Below are 19033 nucleotides of genomic sequence, written 5' to 3'. Positions count from 1 at the left end.
AAATTTTTAACAAATAAGCATAATCAAACTTGGATTGAAATCCCCATTTCTCAAAGTAAATATGGTCAGACTTGAAAGAAGCAGAGAGAAGTTTACAACAAACACTGGAGATTTGAGGTTTTCATTCAGAAAATAGAGGTGCTTGTCCTATGGGGTCATTCTGCCCCACACTCAGGCTGGTTCCACCCCACCCCATCCACAGTACATCATCATGTCCTTGGCATCCTATGGCCTCACGGGGCATCTGCTTGTGATGCAAGGTATCTTGCAACATGGTCTAGGGTGTCACTAGCAGTGAATGACACATCCTGGACTCAGTCCAATTATAAAACAACCTGGGGACTTTCAAGACTTCAGAAGCAAGCATTAATTTTCTTTATGACAGTGATCTCTTAGTTTCTTAGTTGTGATTGTTCAAGTTGCCAGAAGCATTAGTTCTTGTTGCAAATTGCTTGTCTTTAAAATGATTTTTTTCCTTTAATTTAGAACAGGTCAAAGCACCCTAAAATACCTCAAATCTGTTGGCCGCTTTATAATTACAAAGTCTAGACCAAGTTACACTATTTAAAATATAAATGAATAATACATCTGAACCGACAGCTGGTATGCCAAGTTGTAGCCTGAGGCTGCTTTAAGATGGTTGAAATGCAGTATAATGTAAACGCTTGGAAGTGAAGGACTATTAATTGAAAGCCAGACTGATAGTGAAGAGGGTGGGATCATGGATAAGGTGCCATTCAAGCTAACCATATGTAGCATATCATCTACAGTGGGTATTTTCAACGTTTATCATGGACATTTTTAATTTCAAGTCTGGAAATGAGCTTTCCAATTATTAACAGAAGTGCCCTACACTAATGAAGAAGTTTCATAGTGCTACACATCTTTTGTATTCTTTTTAGCCACCAAAAAAAAAAAAACTGCAAGAAAAATATAATATTTTAAATTAAGCTAGAAATATAATCAGAATAAAATTGGTGACTAGTTTTTTCCTTCTACTCTCAATATTTACTTAGTCAAAACTGAACTAATTCAGCTGACACTTTTAAATATGGTTGAGTGTCTTTATGTCTCCTTTGACTCTGTGTTTCAACAGGCAGCAAAAATGAAAAGCCTTTACTTTGTGGCTGGATTGTTTGTAATGCTGGCACAAGGCAGCTGGCAACGTTCCCTTCAGAACACAGAGGAGAAATCCAGGTATTAAATCCTTAGATTTGAACTAACATAGCACTATGCTTGTAATATAGCCCAAGATAACTGTGACTAGTCAATAGGTGTCAGTAATTTGGAATAAATGCCCTGCACACTTGTCAGATGTTTAAAGTATCATTGTGATAAAGGCTTTTCTGGAGTATAGATAGCAGTATGTTATTTCATAACCAAAGGAGTGGGGAATGTTGAAAAATATGATACATGGGAAATTATAGCTCTTTGAAATCTTTGGCTGATCCTGTCTGTCCATTCATTACTCACACTGCATGGTAGATCATTTTAATTATTCTCACCAACTTTTTCTTTTTATTTTAAAAAATAACATCATTTCCTACTAATTGTAAAATTAGTAAGAAATTTTACATGCACGTTCGTGATAGACAATATGCATGTACTGTATATAAATACATCCCAGATCATTTACAGCTTTGCATTGTATTTTTTCTCTTAGCATTTTATTGTTAGATTATTTTTATAACATTACAAATATCTATTTAATGTATGATATTTAATGACTACATACTATTTCATCTTATAAATGTACAATATTTATTTAGCTACCCCTCCTCTTTTGAATAGTTAAGCGTTCAAATTTTCCTACAAAAAGCCTGCCAATAACATTTTTCCTACATTTCTTACTATTTTCTGAGATTTATTTCTAGTGGTAAAATAATTATGTCAAAGGATTTGAATGAGTTTAAATTTTTTTATAATATCTTGCCAACTTGCTTTCCAGAAAACTAATACACATGCACATTCCCACTGGCATTATAGAAATACTCCTCTCACAATATCCTCCCCAGTATTTAATCCTTGCTAATTTGACAGGTAAAAATAGTATCTCATTTCTATTTTGAGTCTTAATCATATTGAATATTTCCCCACATAGCCATGCCAGCCAACTGTTGATTATTGGCATGTGGATTATCCACTACATAGTTTCAAATTAGCAAGTGGGCTTTTTCTTTTCTTTCTCTGAACTTTTAATTGTCTTTTCATTAGCGGCCACATAGCCAGGTGATGGAGCTACTTTTTTATAGTAATATATGCAAAACAGAATTTGGAATATAAATCTGCTGCCCAAACAAAAATGATTTGGGACGCTTCACTCTTTTAAAATATTCAAGGCGTGTTGCTCTCTTCTGGCGTTATTAACATAATGAGTAGATGAATTTGTTGAAAAAAGATTTATTTAATCCTATTTCAGTAAAAGAGAAGCCAGTTGAAAAATCAGTTGTTAGAATTCCAAATCAGAGTATATTCAACTCTGGTAAAACCATGGGATTCCCATGGCAAATTAAGGTCTTTCTGAACTGCCAACTAAAATGCTCAGGGAACCTGCCTTCCAGCTTCATGTGGTTCTATATTTTGTAGAGAAGCTGCTTCTCAAGTGAATCTACTCTTGAGGAGAGATGTAGTTGCACCAATCACTGTTCTTTACAGTTCATTCCCAGCTCCCCAGACCGACCCGCTCGGCGATCCAGATCAGATCAATGAAGACAAGCGCCACTCGCAGGGCACATTCACCAGTGACTACAGCAAATACCTGGACTCCAGGCGTGCCCAGGATTTCGTGCAGTGGTTGATGAACACCAAGAGAAACAAGTAAGAATTTGAACCTGATCGGAAGTGTACGCTCAAATGTATTACTTAAATATGTCTAAATTCTTCCTGACTTTCTTAAGTTATCATACATATCAAATAATGCCCATAAACTCATTTGATTCTGATAATGTTTAAGCTTGGTGGTGCTAACCTCCATATTATGCCTTTGCATGTCCCACAATCACCCCTTCAAAACTCTTGCTGCTAAGTCGCTTCAGTCATGTCCGACTCTGTACGACCCCATAGATGGCAGCCCACCAGGCTCGGCTGTCCTTGGGATTCTCCAAGCAAGAATACTGGAGTGGGTTGCCATTCCTTCTCCAGTGCATGAAAGTGAAAAATGAAAATGAAATCGCTCAGTCGTGTCCAACTCTTAGTGACCCCATGGACTGCAGCCTACCAGGCTCCTCCATCCATGGAATTTTCCAGGCAAGAGTACTGGAGTGGGTTGCCATTGCCTTCATTACCTACCCTCAAATGGGACATAGACTTTAAATAATTTTCCCAATTTTGGTCTTAGCAATATTTACTCTGTTGCCCATTTTATTTTAAAATTGAAAGCTGACTTTTGTGAAACTGCAAGGTTAGGAATCTAATTCCTGACCAAAAGACAAGAGCAAATTCAACATTCTCTTGTAGGGTTCAAACTCATGACTATGATCACATTCAAAATATCCTCTAGCCAAGTTCATCACGGTGAGAAATGGAAACAGATGCAGTCTTTTTCTTGTAGAATACAATCCAAGATACACATTAAAATTACAGCCTAGCAGCACAGCATAAAGAGAGAAGAAGGCACATAGGAACACAAGCCTATCGTAAGGCATACATTTTAATGTTGAATTTCTTTGACAGTGTTGGGGTTTTTGCTGCATGAGGCTACTGGAGGAAATCAGCCACAAGGGTTTCACAGGGATGGTGGAATTTCACAATTTCTTTGGAGGGTGGCCCACAAAGGGAGGGAGTTATGCATGCAAAGTAGCTGAAGAAATCTAAAAATCAGGAAAAGGGAATATATTTGTCCAGATAGAGTGGAGAAGGGTAGAGAGAAACCAGCAAGAAGAATTAAAGAAGATTGTTGACCAAAAATTCATAAAGTGGAGAGTACAGGAAAGATGGTGATCATGGTCAAAGAAGACACTAGAAGTTCTTGCTAAGGATTACAGATGTGGCTTCCCAGGTGGCTCAGTGGTATTGAATCCACCTACCAATGCAGGAGACATAAGAGATGCAGGATTGGTCCCTGAGTCAGGCAGATCCCCTGGAGGAGGAAATGGCAACCCACTCTAGTATTCTTGCCTGGAAAATTCCATGGACAGAGGAGCCTGGCGGGTTACAGTCCATGGGGTCACAAAGAGTCGGACATGACTGAGCTACTGAGCATGCATTGGTGAAACAGGAGAAATAGCAAATTTGAAAAAATGCCAACTGTCTTCATTTCTAGAGAGACAATGTCACAACTTGAGGAATGAATGTAAAATAATCCTAGCTCCCAGGTGGTTTCTGTTGTGTTTAAGATGAAACCTTCCAGGGCTTATATATGATGGAGCAGCTGACCATCCTTCTGGTCAACCCCTTCCATGGGGCATTCTGTACACACATGAGGGTGATGTAAGGTCATTTTCTTAGCTTTCCTCACTGCTAGCCCATCATATATTTCCTTTAATCCATTATCCTGTGGTCCTTTCAATGACATTTTGTGACGCTACTTTGCTTTCCTTTGATTCAATAAACTAACTCTGACCCCATGTGTTGGAGCAGGAAATAGAAACCCACTCCACTATTCCTGCCTGGAAAATTCCATGGACAGTGGAGCCTGGCAGGCTACAGTCCATGGGGTCACAGAGTGAGCAATGGAGCACTCACACACGACCCCAGATGTACAAATGACAAGCTGCTGCTTTGTTTGCAAGTGGCATGGCACAGTAGATAGCCCTCACACTTTTGGACTAAAGTAAGGGCAGCTTTAAGAATTAATGACACAGACAAGCAGAGGAGGTGAAAATGGGTCACTGGGTAGAGTGAGGGAGCTTAGCCTCCCTTAATTGTCATTAGATTGCCCCCATCAACCTTCACTCCCAATAATTAATGTAGCTTTCTAATGAGTCTCCTACACACCCTCATCTCCCCAAATCTCTCCCTAAGCCCCCTGCACACAGAATCCAGAACCCGAAGCTGCCATTGCTTATAGGTGAGAACCATATTGCTAAAGAGACAGATCTTCAATTTAACTTTCACATTTCTTTCAGGAATAACATTGCCAAACGTCATGATGAATTTGAGAGACATGCTGAAGGGACCTTTACCAGTGATGTAAGTTCTTATTTGGAAGGCCAAGCTGCCAAGGAATTCATTGCTTGGCTGGTGAAAGGCCGAGGAAGGCGAGAGTAAGTCTGTACATTCTTATTTAATTTTTTTTTCTTGCTTGATGCTGAAAACTTAGATTACAGTTATCCATAAATGGATCTGCATTATGAAGCATTAATATAGTCTCACAAAGTAAGGGAATAACTCCTGTTGGTGGGAGACAGTTTATAAAAGTCTCATCTGTTTTATCTTTGAGAGCAAGTATTAATGATAGCGTCACACAGGTTACTATTTATCCTCCATTATTAGTTGTGTTAAAATTAGGTATTAATTTACCAGTCCAGGATACTTCTGAGGATAAACAGAGTACTTCTGATAACTACACCAGGAAAATAAGCTTAAATTAGGACTGTCCAGAAAAACTAGGGATAAGGGAAGAGAAGAAATAATGCTGAAAACTTAGTTTCATTTTAAATATTTACATAGTTTATGTGTTAGTAAGTATTCAGGTAAAAATGCGGTGAAGACAGGAAGGAACTAAAGATGTTTAATGAAATGACATTCAAAACAAAAATATGTGGAAACATTCATCTATTTAATGATGTATCCATTTTTTATGAGACTACCACAGAGATAATCACTAAATTATTACAGTTGAAAATGAGCCTAAGACTTTTAGGTACTTCCTTGGATCTTACCACAGCCAAACAGACCCACAGACCAAACAGACCATCTCATTTTCTTGTGACCATTTTAATTGACTTTGAATTATGAAAATCAAGAAATTCATGTTACACTCTATTTTTATCTTTAGTGTTTTTTTTTCTTTTTTGCCATACCTTATGGCATGTGGGATCCTAGTTTCCCAACCATGGATCAACCCAGGCCCCCTGAAGTTGGAAACACAGAGTATTAACCACTGGACCATCAGGGATGTCTTTAGTGAGATTTTCAATAAAACGTATTGAGATTTTAAGGAGCTCTCAAGACAAAAGGGAACTAGTATTGTCACTGATTTTTAAAACAGCAGCAATAAAATTTATAAAATCAATGGGAAAATAGTCACACAAGATTATTTTATAGTGTTTTAAAGAGATACCACAAATTCTGTTAAACAAACCAGAGAAAATATCTAATATAGACTAAGGTTTAATCCCTTAAGACTATACTTGGCAAGGCTGTTTTGCTCATCATTAGTTTTATAGGATGTATTATATTTTTCTGAATATGCTGCTGCTGCTGCTAAGTCGCTTCAGTCGTGTCCGACTCTGTGTGACCCCATAGACGGCAGCCCACCAGGCTCCCCCAGCCCTGGGATTCTCCAGGCAAGGACACTGGAGTGGGTTGCCATTTCCTTCCCCAATGCAGGAAAGTGAAAAGTGAAAGTGAAGTTGCTCAGTCGTGTCTGACTCTTCACAACCCCATGGACTGCAGCCTACCAGGCTCCTCTGTCCATGGGATTTGCCAGGCAAGAGTACTGGAGTGGGTTGCCATTTCCTTCTTCATTTTCTGAATACAGACAAATCAATAGTTTCAATAATAAGTTTTATGTTGACAATACACTAAAATCTTAGAAGCAGCTGGAATACAGAAAAGGGCTTTGTTTCAGGTCCTGGCTCTGCACTTGTCTACCTAATTCCCTTTCTGACATTCAAGTTATGAGGCTTTTTGTGGTAAGCCCTCTGTAAATAGAAACATATGGTTTTCTCAGTGACCCTTACACAGGTTACCAGTGGCAGGCAACCAATAAGCATTTCTTTGAAATGTTTAACCAAATGCTGATTTTACCCCTCCATTTCTCAGTTTCCCAGAAGAAGTCAACATCGTTGAAGAACTCCGCCGCAGACACGCCGATGGCTCTTTCTCTGATGAGATGAACACCGTTCTCGATAGTCTTGCTACCCGAGACTTTATAAACTGGTTGCTTCAGACGAAAATTACTGACAGGTGACTGTATTTTGGTTCATCCCTGAAACCATCAAAACTTTCATAGGTATTATCATACTGCTATAGGTTGTTCCTACATGAAGGAGAGAGTCTTTACTCTCTTGGTATACAGTCAAAATTATGAATCATTCAAGAGTATATTATTATATTTGTTTTTGATCATTACAATTTTATCCTTTCACTGATTGATTCCAAATACTTTTCCTGAATGTTGGTAAAGGACAAGTCATTAGGAATACAGGTATGGAGATGTTAAGCTGGTCATATATTAATAATATTACAAATTGCTCTATATGTTGAAATTATAGCACAAAGTAAAATACCAGTATATATGATATTTAAATACTTAATGCAATAAGTATAGAAGTAAAATTTAAATGCCAGGATTAACAGGCATGTGATAGGTTGGTTGTAATTACTTTTTATAATTATCTATACACTTTATATTTCTCGCTAGGGACAAGTTAGGATAAGCCATCTTTGAAGGTAAATATTTGAAGAGTTCAAAACACAAACAGATGCATAAAATGAGAAGATGAACAGTCTTTATCAAAATAAATCATTGAAACATTTTCTGGCTAAGTTAACTGTATCATCTATGTATTATACTATGTTAAATAATCATTGCTCTCTCTCTTTTTTAAAATTTCTAGGAAGTAAGTGTGTCATTCATTACTCAAGATCATCTTCACAATATCACCTGCCAGCCATGTGGGATGTTTAAAATTTTAAGTTCTGTAAATTTAACAGCTGTATTCTAAAGCCATATTGCTTTCATGCAAATAAATAAATTTCCTTTTAATATTGTATAACCAAAAGATTATAAATTGAATATACCATTGTCAAAATAGTGCTAAAATATCAGCTTTAAAATATGATAATTCAGAATTCTCTTTCTTTTCTTCTGCTAACCTGCTTAGCAATGAAGTTATTTCTCTGTGATATAATTTGTATATATAAATTACTCCAATCACAACATATTTGCATTGTAATGAGATAAGGGGGAGGACTGGTAGCCGCAGTTGTGAAATGGGAAAGAGAATTTTCTTCTTGAAACTTTTGTCATAAAAATGCTCAGCTTTCAGTATATAAAAGATAAACTAAATAAAAACTTCAAGCTTCTTCATCAGTGTCTGTATTCTCTCTTCTTTATGGTCCCACTCTTTCCAAATACTCCTGCTTCCTGAGTTGGTAAGCCATAAGCCAAATCTGATGCACAGATATGGTTTCATGTTTTAAATTGCTTCACAGTACTTTAATGCTTTCAGCCAACATCAAAAAACCAAGGTACTTTATATTAAAATGTTGATTTCTCATGTTTCTTGAAAAATTAGATCATCAGGCAATATTAGACCCACAAACCAAATCTCTTCTAAAGATAAATACCAGTTGCCTCCTTCTGAAAGGTCACATGATTTTCAACTCACTACTGTGCCCCCTACACACACACGCACACACACACACACATCTATGTATGTTACATATTTACATTCAGGTAATATGCATAAGTAGCCACTTTCCCTGGCCCAGTTTATTTTTATATCTTATTTGCCTGGTACCTGCAGACATTTAAGTTTGTCTATTATACCTTGTACTTTCATCTCCCTTTCCTGCAATGTCCAGTATTTTGGGCCAGTCTGGTGCTCATTGCCATGTTAGGGTATTTATTTGCTGTATACAGACAACATGGCCAACTCTCTTTCTCTCTTGTATTACATAAATATAATAATCATATAACATTGTGTATATTTATGGTGGAAAACTTGTCAATCTGATGGGGTTGCACTCTTGACACCAAAAGTTAAAACTCAAGCAAAAAATTCCTAAGGAAAAGAAGGACACTTTAAAATGCCAAGTGTTCTGAATCATAATGAAGACCTATAACAGATGTTAATATTTATGCACCCAAAAACACACCAACCACTTTCATAAAGCAGAAACTACATGAGATTCAAGGAGCAATAGAGATAAACTGATAAAAGGAAATCTAAACTCTTTTCCCTTAACACAAGATAGAGTCAGGAAAGCAACAGAGACCTAAATAGCATAATCAATAAGATAGATCTCATAGGCCTAAACTGAACTATAAATTCTGATGAAAGAGGATACACATTCTCCAAAATGCAATGGAAAAGTCACAAAAATTGACCACATGGTTGGCCACAAAGAAAACCTTAGTTATAAAAAAATTGTATCAATTTCTAAGTTTGGAATCATTCAGACCGTAATGAAATTAAGTTAGAAATAAAAAACAAAAGAGAGCTTAAAAATTTACAACCACTTGAAACTGGGCAATCACTTCTAAATAAACCATGGGTCAAAGACATCATAAAAGAAATCAAAAAATGCTTTTGTATTCTATTATAATGAAAACACAATAAATACAAATGATAGATATAACTAAAACAGTTTTTAGGAATAAAACATAGCTTTAAATGTATTTGTTAGAAAATTTGAAACTCAATAGCCTCAGTTTTTAACCTCAAAAAGTTGAAGGAAAAAAGGACAGCAAATTTCAAAATGTAAAAGAATTATATTTAAAAATATAGGAGAAAATAATAAAATGGAGAAAATTTGGCACTAAAAATTAGCAAAGCCAAACTTAGTTCTTTGACTAGATTAATAAAATTAAGAAACCCCTAGCAAGACTAGGCAAGGAAAAAAAAGGAGGAAAAATTACAAATATCTATAATGAAAGCGGGCCTCTCTAAAGAGTTCTCAAACAATAAAAGAATAATAAGTATATTGTACATAAAAATTATATGCCTGGTAAATTTGACAACTGGATAAAATGAACAAGTTCCTTTGAAAAATGTTACTTAAATAGACATAAATAGGAAGAAAATCTTAATTGTCCTCTGTTAATGGAAATTGAATCTGTTATTTTAAAAACTTTTCCAGAAAAGAACCCTAGGCCCAGATAGCTTAACAGGTGAATTTTTCTAAACAGTTAAGGAAGAAAAACACCAATATTACCTAAGTTCTTCAAAATAAGGAGCAAATAAAAAATATTTCCAGGTCACTTTATAAGACCAGTATAACCTTGGTGAAAAATCTGACAAAGAGTTTATAGAAATGGAACACAATAGATCAATCTGACTCATGGACATAGGTTAAAAAAAAATCTATACAAAACATTAATGAATCAAATCTAGCAATATATAAAAGAAATACTACAGTACAAACAAATAAGGAGTAAGAGAAAACAGCAATATATAAAAATGAATTGGGAAACAACCATTGAAACAGATGAAATTGAAACAAATGTTAGACGGTTGAGAATGTCTATGATATATTAACATTAAATATATTTGAAAACCTAGAAAAGATAGATAAAATTGAAAAGAAAATGTAATTTGTAAAAATTGACACTAGTACAGATACAAGAGCTTAAATAAACCAATTTTCATAGAAGAAATGGAAAAAGAAATCAAAGAACCATCTCATAAAAAGTCACCAGGTCCAGATGGTTTTGCATGGAAATTTTATCAAACTTCCAAAGAAGCTGGTAGTCACAGAACTTCATAACTTATTCCAGAGGCTAAGGGGAGAAAAGAAGAAAAAGAATTTTCAAAGTCTTTTTATAAAAAGAACATAAAATTGATACCTAGATTTGATAAAGATAGAAAAAAAACAGAAAATTATAATCTAATTTCACATATGAGGCTGATTTAAAAATCCTAAAAATCCCAGAAAATAGAATTTAACAGCATATTAAAAATATTAGATAGCTAGTTGGAAGTTGCTATACAGCAACCAACACAATATTGTGAAGGAATTATCCTCCAGTTAAAAATACATTAAAAAAATAATTCACTATGCTTGAATTTAGTTTATTCCAAAATTATCCAGAGTGGTTGCATATTAGAAAACCAATTAATATAATATACCATATTAAGAGATCTGAAAAGAAAAAAATTATCATTTATCTCCACACAGGCTGCATATAAAAATATAATAATATAGAATTAAAGTGTTGGGCTTCCCTGGTGGCTCAGACAATGAAAAATCTGCCTGCAATGCAGGAGACCTGGGTTCAATCCCTGAGTCAAGAAGATCCCCTGGAGAAGGAAATGGCAACCCACTCTAGTATACTTGCCTGGAGAATTCATTCCATGGACAGAGGAACCTGGTGGGCTTTAGTCCATGGGGTTGCAAAAAGTTGGACATGACTGAGCGACTACCATTTTCCCTTAACGTATTACCTGTTTATAACAAATTTGTAAAAGCCAGCTGCCTAAATAGTGGCAAAGATGTGGCACTGGAAGTCTCATATATTCTGAGTGATAGTAAAAATGAGATGGTCACGTGGGAAAATTGGCAATTTGTTATAAAGTTAATATATGCATGCTATATATATTACCTAAAGAAACAGATTCTTATAAACAACCGAAATACTCATCCATCCATAGGACACTGGTTAAATGAATCAAGTTGCTTCAACAAATGGACAAACTGCACAGCCATTGAAAAATATGTGTGTGTGTGTATATGATTTGAACCAGGTTGTTCTAGTAACTTTTATAATAGCCAAAATATTGGAAATCCAATGTCCATAAACAGAAGAATGGACAGAAAAACTGGCATGTTCATCCAATAAAATATTACACAGCAATAAAAGGATAAATTATTATAATGCTGGCAACAATATGAATAAACCTCTCAAATGCTATGTTATACAAAATTATCCAGATACAAAATAGACCATACTACTTGATTCTATTTTATGAAGTTTAAGAACAGCACAAACTAAGCAAAGATGGTAGAATAGCTCAGTAGGTGTTTCTGGGGAGGGAAGTGTGGGGTTCTGAGTAGAATGGACCCTGGAGAGCTTCCTAGAATGATGGAAATGCTCTATTTCATGATTAACACGTGGGTTACATGGATGTGAACATTTATCAGATATTAGCAAAATGTGCACTCAAGATCTGTGCATGTGTACAAAAATTATGTCTTGATAAATAAATTAAAAAGTGCAAAAATCTATGTGAATAAAACTGTACTGAGATATTATTTCTAATTTGAAAGCTTAACAATACACTCTGTTGACAAGGATGTGGGCACATAGAACCTTCCAAACACTGCATATGAGCATACAAAATGTTATTACCCCTTCTGCAGGAGTATTTGACAATATATGCAAAAATACTTAGGCATTTACGCTTTTCTTCAGCAGCCCCAGTTCCAGAAATTTACCCTAATGATACATACTTAGAATAAAAATCTACCTATGTACAAGGTTATTCTTTGTTATTACTTATTATTCATTGTAAAAAATTAAAAACAATCTGAATACCCACAAAATACCCTTTGAATGAATCAAGATACATCCATGAAATAGAACTGTACAGCCACTGAATAAAGAAAAAATTTTCAATCCATAAACATAGGTTTGTTTCCAGAAGTATTAGTGTAATTGCCGGGGAGGAAAAATGCTATCCTGTACCCTTCTAAGTTCTGCTGGCTTCCCAGATCTAGGGGCTTTCCATGTGGCTGAGTGGTAAAGGATCCACCTGCCAGAGCAGGAGAGGCAGGTTCAATCCCTGGGTGGGGAAGATCCCCTGGAGAAGGAAATGGCAACCCACTCCAGTATTCTTGCCTAGGAAATCCCATGGTCAGAGGAGCTTGGTGGGCTGCATGGGGTGGGAAAGTGTAGCACACCACAATTAAATTAACAGGATTAACAGGAGAAAATCAAATGTCATTCCATACATTCAGGAACCCCACATACATAAGAGGGTCAGAGACTCCCACATACATGAGAGATTCTTGGTAATAATTCTTTTACTGGAGAAAATCTCCAATCTAAATTCTTCTAGGTAGTTAAGGAAGGGACAATAGTTTCTCTGGAAGGGTCTCTATTGCCTTTAGCTCAAAATAACCCAAATGCTAAAGTAGCACATGTTGGGGAGTCCTGCTCTGAATCCTTATATAATAATTTTGAGACTGCTAGGAGAGAGACTCTTTAAGGGAATGCGTCTTTATTGACTCCTGGGCTATTGTCAGTAGACTCAAAGCCTGGACTGGACTATGGCAAAAGGGTTATTACATGATTCAGGGAAAGCCTCTCTGGGATGCCTCCATTTGGAGATAACCAGGTCAATATGTTGATGATGGTCACTTACATGCCTCTGCACACACACACACATGCACACACACACATACACACTAACACCAAAAAATACTGTAATAGTGTAACAGCATTGCAGATGCTTTATCCAAATTGCACGCTTGTTCCAAGTCCCCTTGAGCTACATCTCAGAGCATCCGACACAGTCCCAGAAACAACTATTCCTCCAGAGACAACACACCCACTAGTAGAGTTAGCCCACATCATATCAGACCTCTGGGGAGTGACTCAGGGGGCAAACAGGCGCAGCATCTTCCTCACCCTGCTTCTAGCCAAAATGGTAGCAGATAAGTGCCCCCTTTGCTCCCAAACAAAACTCTGGAAGGCTCCCAGGTGGCGGTACATGCCCTGGGGCGACAGACCTTACTGCTTTGGCAAGAGATTTTTATCACAGGGCCACTGCCCTCTTCTGGAACTAGAAGGTACAAAACCATTCTGGTGGGTAATTTCACTAGACTCCCGCCGGCTTCTCCCTCCAGAAACACTGCTTCCTGTCATGTAACCTCCCTCTTCAGCAGGCATGTGCTCATTCTCTTTGGCCAACCAGACATTGTAGAGTCAGATCAAGGTAACATTTTGCTTCCCAAGCTGTTCAGTCATATCTTACATCTAGCTAACAACCACCCAGAATGTGGAATCATATGAAATTTCCACCTAGCTTACTGATCCCAAGTGGCCAGACTTATAGAGAGGTGGCTTACCCAGAGACATGTTCCTCAAGCTTTTAAACAATAAATGATCTCCCTAAAGGACAAAAATTTTACCCCAAGTTCTAATACTGCTTAATTCCTGGCCAGTCAGTCACTCCTGGTCTCTAAATCCCTCATATCACTGACAGTCTTCTCCAAAGACTTCCCCGATGGTACCTCCAGGGAACATTCACTTCCTTCCTCTTAGAGACAATGTCACTCATGTCCAATCACAGATAAATGCTCCCCTTAACATTTTGACTTTGCCATAATCTTGCCATCTGCCACATACTGGCAATCCTACTGGGGGTGGATTGTGCAATATGACGCTGTAATTACAGAAAAACTAAGGGAACGAATTGCTTAGAAATCATGATTATACAGTTATCATTGGCCCACATGATGGCCCAGTACAAGCCACCAAGCTCAGGTCATTGACTCTGCCTCACTATTCAGGTTATAAAAGCTGATTAATTAAACAAAATTCATCAAAAATCTTACAAAAAGTGGAAATTATAGCTCCAGAAGCCACTAGCGGAAAGCTGTGTGGATCTCAGAGAGAGGAACACAGGCCCTCTGCCTTGAGGGTGTCAGTCACATTCAGTTAGGTTCAGTTCAGTTCAGTTCAGTTGCTCAGTCATGTCTGACTCTTTGTGACCCCATGAATCACACGCCAGACCCCCCTGTCCATCACCAACTCCCGGAGTTTACCAAACTCATGTCCATCGGTGATGCCATCCAGCCATCTCATCCTCTGTCATCCCCTTCCCCTCCTGCCCCCAATCCCTCCCAGCATCAGAGTCTTTGCCAATGAGTCAGCTCTTCTCATCAGATGGCCAAAGTATTGGAGTTTCAGCTTTAGCATCAGTCCTTCCAAAGAACACCCAGGACTGATCTCCTTTAGGATGAACTGGTTGGATCTCCTTGCAGTCCAAGGGACTCTCAAGAGTCTTCTCCAACACCACAGTTCAAAAGCATCAATTCTTTGGCGCTCAGCTTGCTTCACAGTCCGACTCTCACAACCATACATGACCACTGGGAAAACCATCGCCTTGACTAGACGGACCTTTGTTGGCCAAAGTGATGTCTCTGCTTTTTAATATGCTATCTAGGTTGGTCATAACTTTTCTTCCAAGAAATAAGCGTCTTTTAATTTCATGGCTGCAATCACCATCTGCAGTGATTTTGGAGCCCCAAAAAATAAAGTCTGACACTGTTTCCACTGTTTCCCCATCTATTTCCCATGAAGTGGTGGGACCAGATGTCAGTCACATTAGGAAGTGAAATCCACTTTGGAACCCAGGAATCCAGGTTACTAAGGCATCTTGGGGGTTGATGAAACAACCTGCTGGGCCAAAGCAACTCTATCTTTGATGGTATCTAGACTGCTTGCCCTGAAGGAGGCCCCAGCAAGCTGTGCCAGTGCAGACACTCTCCTTCGTTATGGTTACTGCTCTTACTTGTATACAGCCTATATGATAGCATCCCTACAGTTAGGAGACCCCTGAGACCTGTGGAAATCAGCCAGGTAAACAGCTGCAGGGAGGGTGGTTGAGCATCAAGCCCTGTGAGAAGAGTTTCAGCCAGTGAGTGAGCCACCAGGTGTGGATTCTGACCCAGAGCTCACCTCCCTCTACATTAAATGGCGCCAATGGAAGTGACACAGAAGCTGCTGTTCCCGCCTATTGTTGCTGTTGTTCAGTCGTTCAGTGGAGTCCAGCTCTTTTGTGACCCACAGACTGTAGTCCACCAGGCTCTTTTGGAGAAGGCAATGGCACCCCACTCCAGTACTCTTGCCTGGAAAATCCCATGGACGGAGGAGCCTGGTAGGCTGCAGTCCATGGGGTCGCCAAGAGTCGGACACGACAGAGTGACTTCACTTTCACTTTTCACTTTCATGCCTTGGAGAAGGAAATGGCAACCCACTCCAGTGTTCTTGCCTGGAGAATCCCAGGGACAGAGGAGTCTGTTGGGCTGCTGTCTATGGGGTCGCACAGAGTCGGACACGACTGAAGCGACTTATCAGCAGCAGCAGCAGGCTCTTTTATCTATGGGATTTCTCAGGCAAGAATACTGGAGCAGGTTGCCATTTCCTTCTCCAGGGGATCTTCCCAACCCAGGGATTGAACCCATATTTCCTGGATTGGTAGGCAGATTCTTTACCACTGAGCCACCTGGGAAGCCTGTTCCCTCCTTATACCAAGCCTCAGATTATATCCGAGGCAGAATGGCCTCCCAGTGTAATCAAACAAGACCCATCTGGCTGGCAGGTTTGTGTTCTAATGATCCTACTATATATATAATCTCAGTGGGACACTCTCTGGATTGTGAAGCTGCCATTGACAAAATGTTCCTACAATTAACCCATCAGTGTGCCCAGCAGCTACCCATTATGGAGGAACTCCCCACAGAGCTGAGTCACAGATATCACACTCTCTGCTGCAAGGTGCCCCTGATGATCCTACAGAGCTCACTGAGATGTGCTCGACTAACATTAGATCCTGCACTTGTGATTTCACTCTGAGACAGGCCTCTAGCATACACACTCGGAACATGACACCAGCCAGCCACTCCATGAGTCTCTCCCCAGGGAGGTCACCTTCCCTGGAGCTGGCCTCCACCATCCCCAAGACACCAGAGACTCAGAGGACATAGCCCCAGCCCAGGAGCTTATATTGGAGACACCAGCACCTCAGCCAACACACCTCAAGTCCACTAGACGCTTGGATGCTCCCCTTCTTGCATCCTCCCTGCCAGGTGGGAGATGGCTGTGGGGACCATCAGCCTGGAGGGTGAGTTGCAAAAACGCCTCCAGTTGGTCAGCTCGGATCACATAGGCCTCCCCAATGGCTCAGTGGTAAAGAGTCTGCTTGCAATGCAGGAGCGTCAGGAGATGCCGGTTTGATCCCTGGGTGGGGAAAATCTCCTGGAGAAGGGTATAGCAACACACTCCAGCATTCTTGCCTGGAGAATCCCATGGCCAGAGGAGCCTGGCGGACAATAGTCCATAGGGTCGCAAAGAGCCATGACTCAAGCGACTGAACATGCGCTGTCAGCTCAGAAGACATAGATATTTTCTGAAATATCTATCTGCTTACCTCAAGAGCCATGCCTCTATCAAAACATTTGCAAAACTTAAGTTCCCCACCAACTTCTTGGCTGCACTAAACATGGATCACATCAGTGTTGCAGCCACGACTTGGCACTTGCCATCTACTCCCACAAGGATTGAATCATATGCTGCTACGGCTTTTGACCCTCAACACCCCCTTGAAAGGAGCTCAGGGTGGAGCGCAGAAACGAGGCACTCTGTGCTCTGGGAAAAACTGGCAGATCAGGTCTTCAGACAGGATTTTTCAGGAGCTGATTTTATGAGCCCAATTCTTACATCTCTTCATATCTAGAAAAACACTAAATTCCTTCATGGTGACATCTGCTCCTCATGACTAGCAGAAACGTTCTGCAAAAATGTGTGCTTGATTGCCTGTACTCTCCCTTCACCAAAAGTACTTATAGACTAAACCTCCTCCCTACCTCTTCGGAGAAGTTTTCTTAGAACTCTCTGAAATGCTGTCTAACAAGCTGTAGCCCTCGTTCTGCCCCAAATAAAACTTATCTTGCAACTCTCACTTTGTGTGTTTTCTTTTAAGTTAGCAATTTCAAGCCCAACAATGTATTTGAAATCATGCTAATCATGAAATAAGGCACTTCCTCAAAACGCCTCTAGCTTGACCTGCTTGGAGCCCAAGGTCAGGAGCTTCTGGGTACTGTGTTCCTGCTCAGTTTCCTATTAATAGATTATAGTCTTTCTTCCTTCCTGAGGCATCCATGAGAGACCTTGCTCCCCCATTATTCCATCCCCCCACTTTTGGCAATACCTCCACACCCGAAATTGCCACTTCTGAGTTGAACAGTAATGTGTTGGTAAATGTTCACTGGCTCATCATCAAGGGGTGGGAGGGGGATAATGAGGAAATGCTTGATAACGCTATCTTTGTGTAATGTTTTATGCAGAATGGAACATGCATGCATTCTTAGTTACTCAGTTGTATTTGACTGTTTGGGATCCTGTGAATGTAGCCCACTGGGCTCTTCTGTCCATGAGATTCTTTAGGCAAGAATACAGGAGTTGGGTGCCATTTCCTCCTCCAGGGAAACTTCCCCCCAGAGATCGAACCAGCGTCTCTTGTGTCCCCTGCATGGGCAGGCAGATTCTTTTACCACTGAGCTACCTGGGAAGCCCCAGAGAACAGAGAAAATTTACTAACTGTTCAGATGGTAAAAAGAGGAAGGAGACGGCTAATTAGTAGAAACAAGGAGTGGTGGTTGTTTTCAGTTGCTAAGTCGTGTTTGACTCTTTGTGACCTCGTGGACTACAGCATGCTAAGCTTCCCTGTCCTTCACTATTTCCCAGAGTTTGCTCAAACTCATGTCCATTGAGTCAGAATATTTGTTGGTTGGTTTGTTAAGATGTGATGACTTTAGAGCAAATTTGCATCTCCTCCCTCCCAGCCTGTGCAGACCACATGGAAAGCAGAATTGGGAAAGGTTGGTATGCAAAAGTAGTTGCACTCTCTTCTCTTTTAAACAGAGAGAAGTGGGAGAAGGAAGCAGACACAGAGATAAAATAGCACCTTTCCTAACCTAACTGGTCAAATTATACAGGTAACCAAAAAATGACTGAGGAACAAACAACATGAGTTCAGAGACTTACCTTCACAGAGAGGAACATAAGTTTAAACAATAAATTTTCTGGAAACTAATTCTAAAGTTTTGCTGTTTAGAAATGCTGTTTCCCCTAGGAAATCACAAGTTCTTGCCAAGGCAGAGTTCTCACTTTTCCCCTAATGTTTTTGAATGATCTCTCACTTTTCCAACAATTATCATCGCATTTTGATGTTTGAAATCATTTCTATCTGACATCTGGAACAAATGCATGGCATTTCTAGGAAACTAACTTTTCCTTTTTTTTTTTTTTTAAAGTTACATTTAGAGTAACACATCTTCCTTGAAAATTCATGTGCTTTGCATTCTTAACATTTTATATCCCAGTGAGAGAAATAGAGCAGAGAGCAGTGGCAGGTCAAGTTGAAAGGAGATAAGCTTTAAAATCGGGCAGACTGAGACTTGCATGACAGCTCTG

The 19033-nt window shown here is 39.1% G+C and overlaps 1 protein-coding gene across 2 annotated transcripts; it reads left to right on the top strand.

Moving 5' to 3' along the window:
* The first annotated feature begins 1004 nt into the window (after nt 1-1004).
* Nucleotides 1005-8200, top strand: GCG (glucagon). 2 transcript variants are annotated; one of them, XM_040229235.1, is made up of 5 exons: nt 1005-1197; nt 2656-2817; nt 5067-5204; nt 6928-7071; nt 7725-8200. In XM_040229235.1, the coding sequence occupies exons 1-5, from the start codon at nt 1052-1054 to the stop codon at nt 7729-7731; spliced, it is 597 nt and encodes a 198-aa protein (XP_040085169.1). In that variant the 5' UTR covers nt 1005-1051; the 3' UTR covers nt 7732-8200. The 2 variants fall into 2 exon arrangements, with proteins under 2 accessions (XP_040085169.1, XP_040085170.1); XM_040229236.1 differs by lacking the exon at nt 7725-8200 and having other exon boundaries at nt 6928-7075.
* The last annotated feature ends 10833 nt before the right edge of the window (nt 8201-19033 follow it).

This window comes from Oryx dammah, unplaced genomic scaffold, assembly GCF_014754425.2.
Source record: "Oryx dammah isolate SB20612 unplaced genomic scaffold, SCBI_Odam_1.1 HiC_scaffold_27, whole genome shotgun sequence".
In the NCBI taxonomy this organism is placed as follows: domain Eukaryota; kingdom Metazoa; phylum Chordata; class Mammalia; order Artiodactyla; family Bovidae; genus Oryx; species Oryx dammah.
Note: the sequence above shows the minus strand (reverse complement) of the source record. Positions and strands in the feature narration are given on the sequence as shown.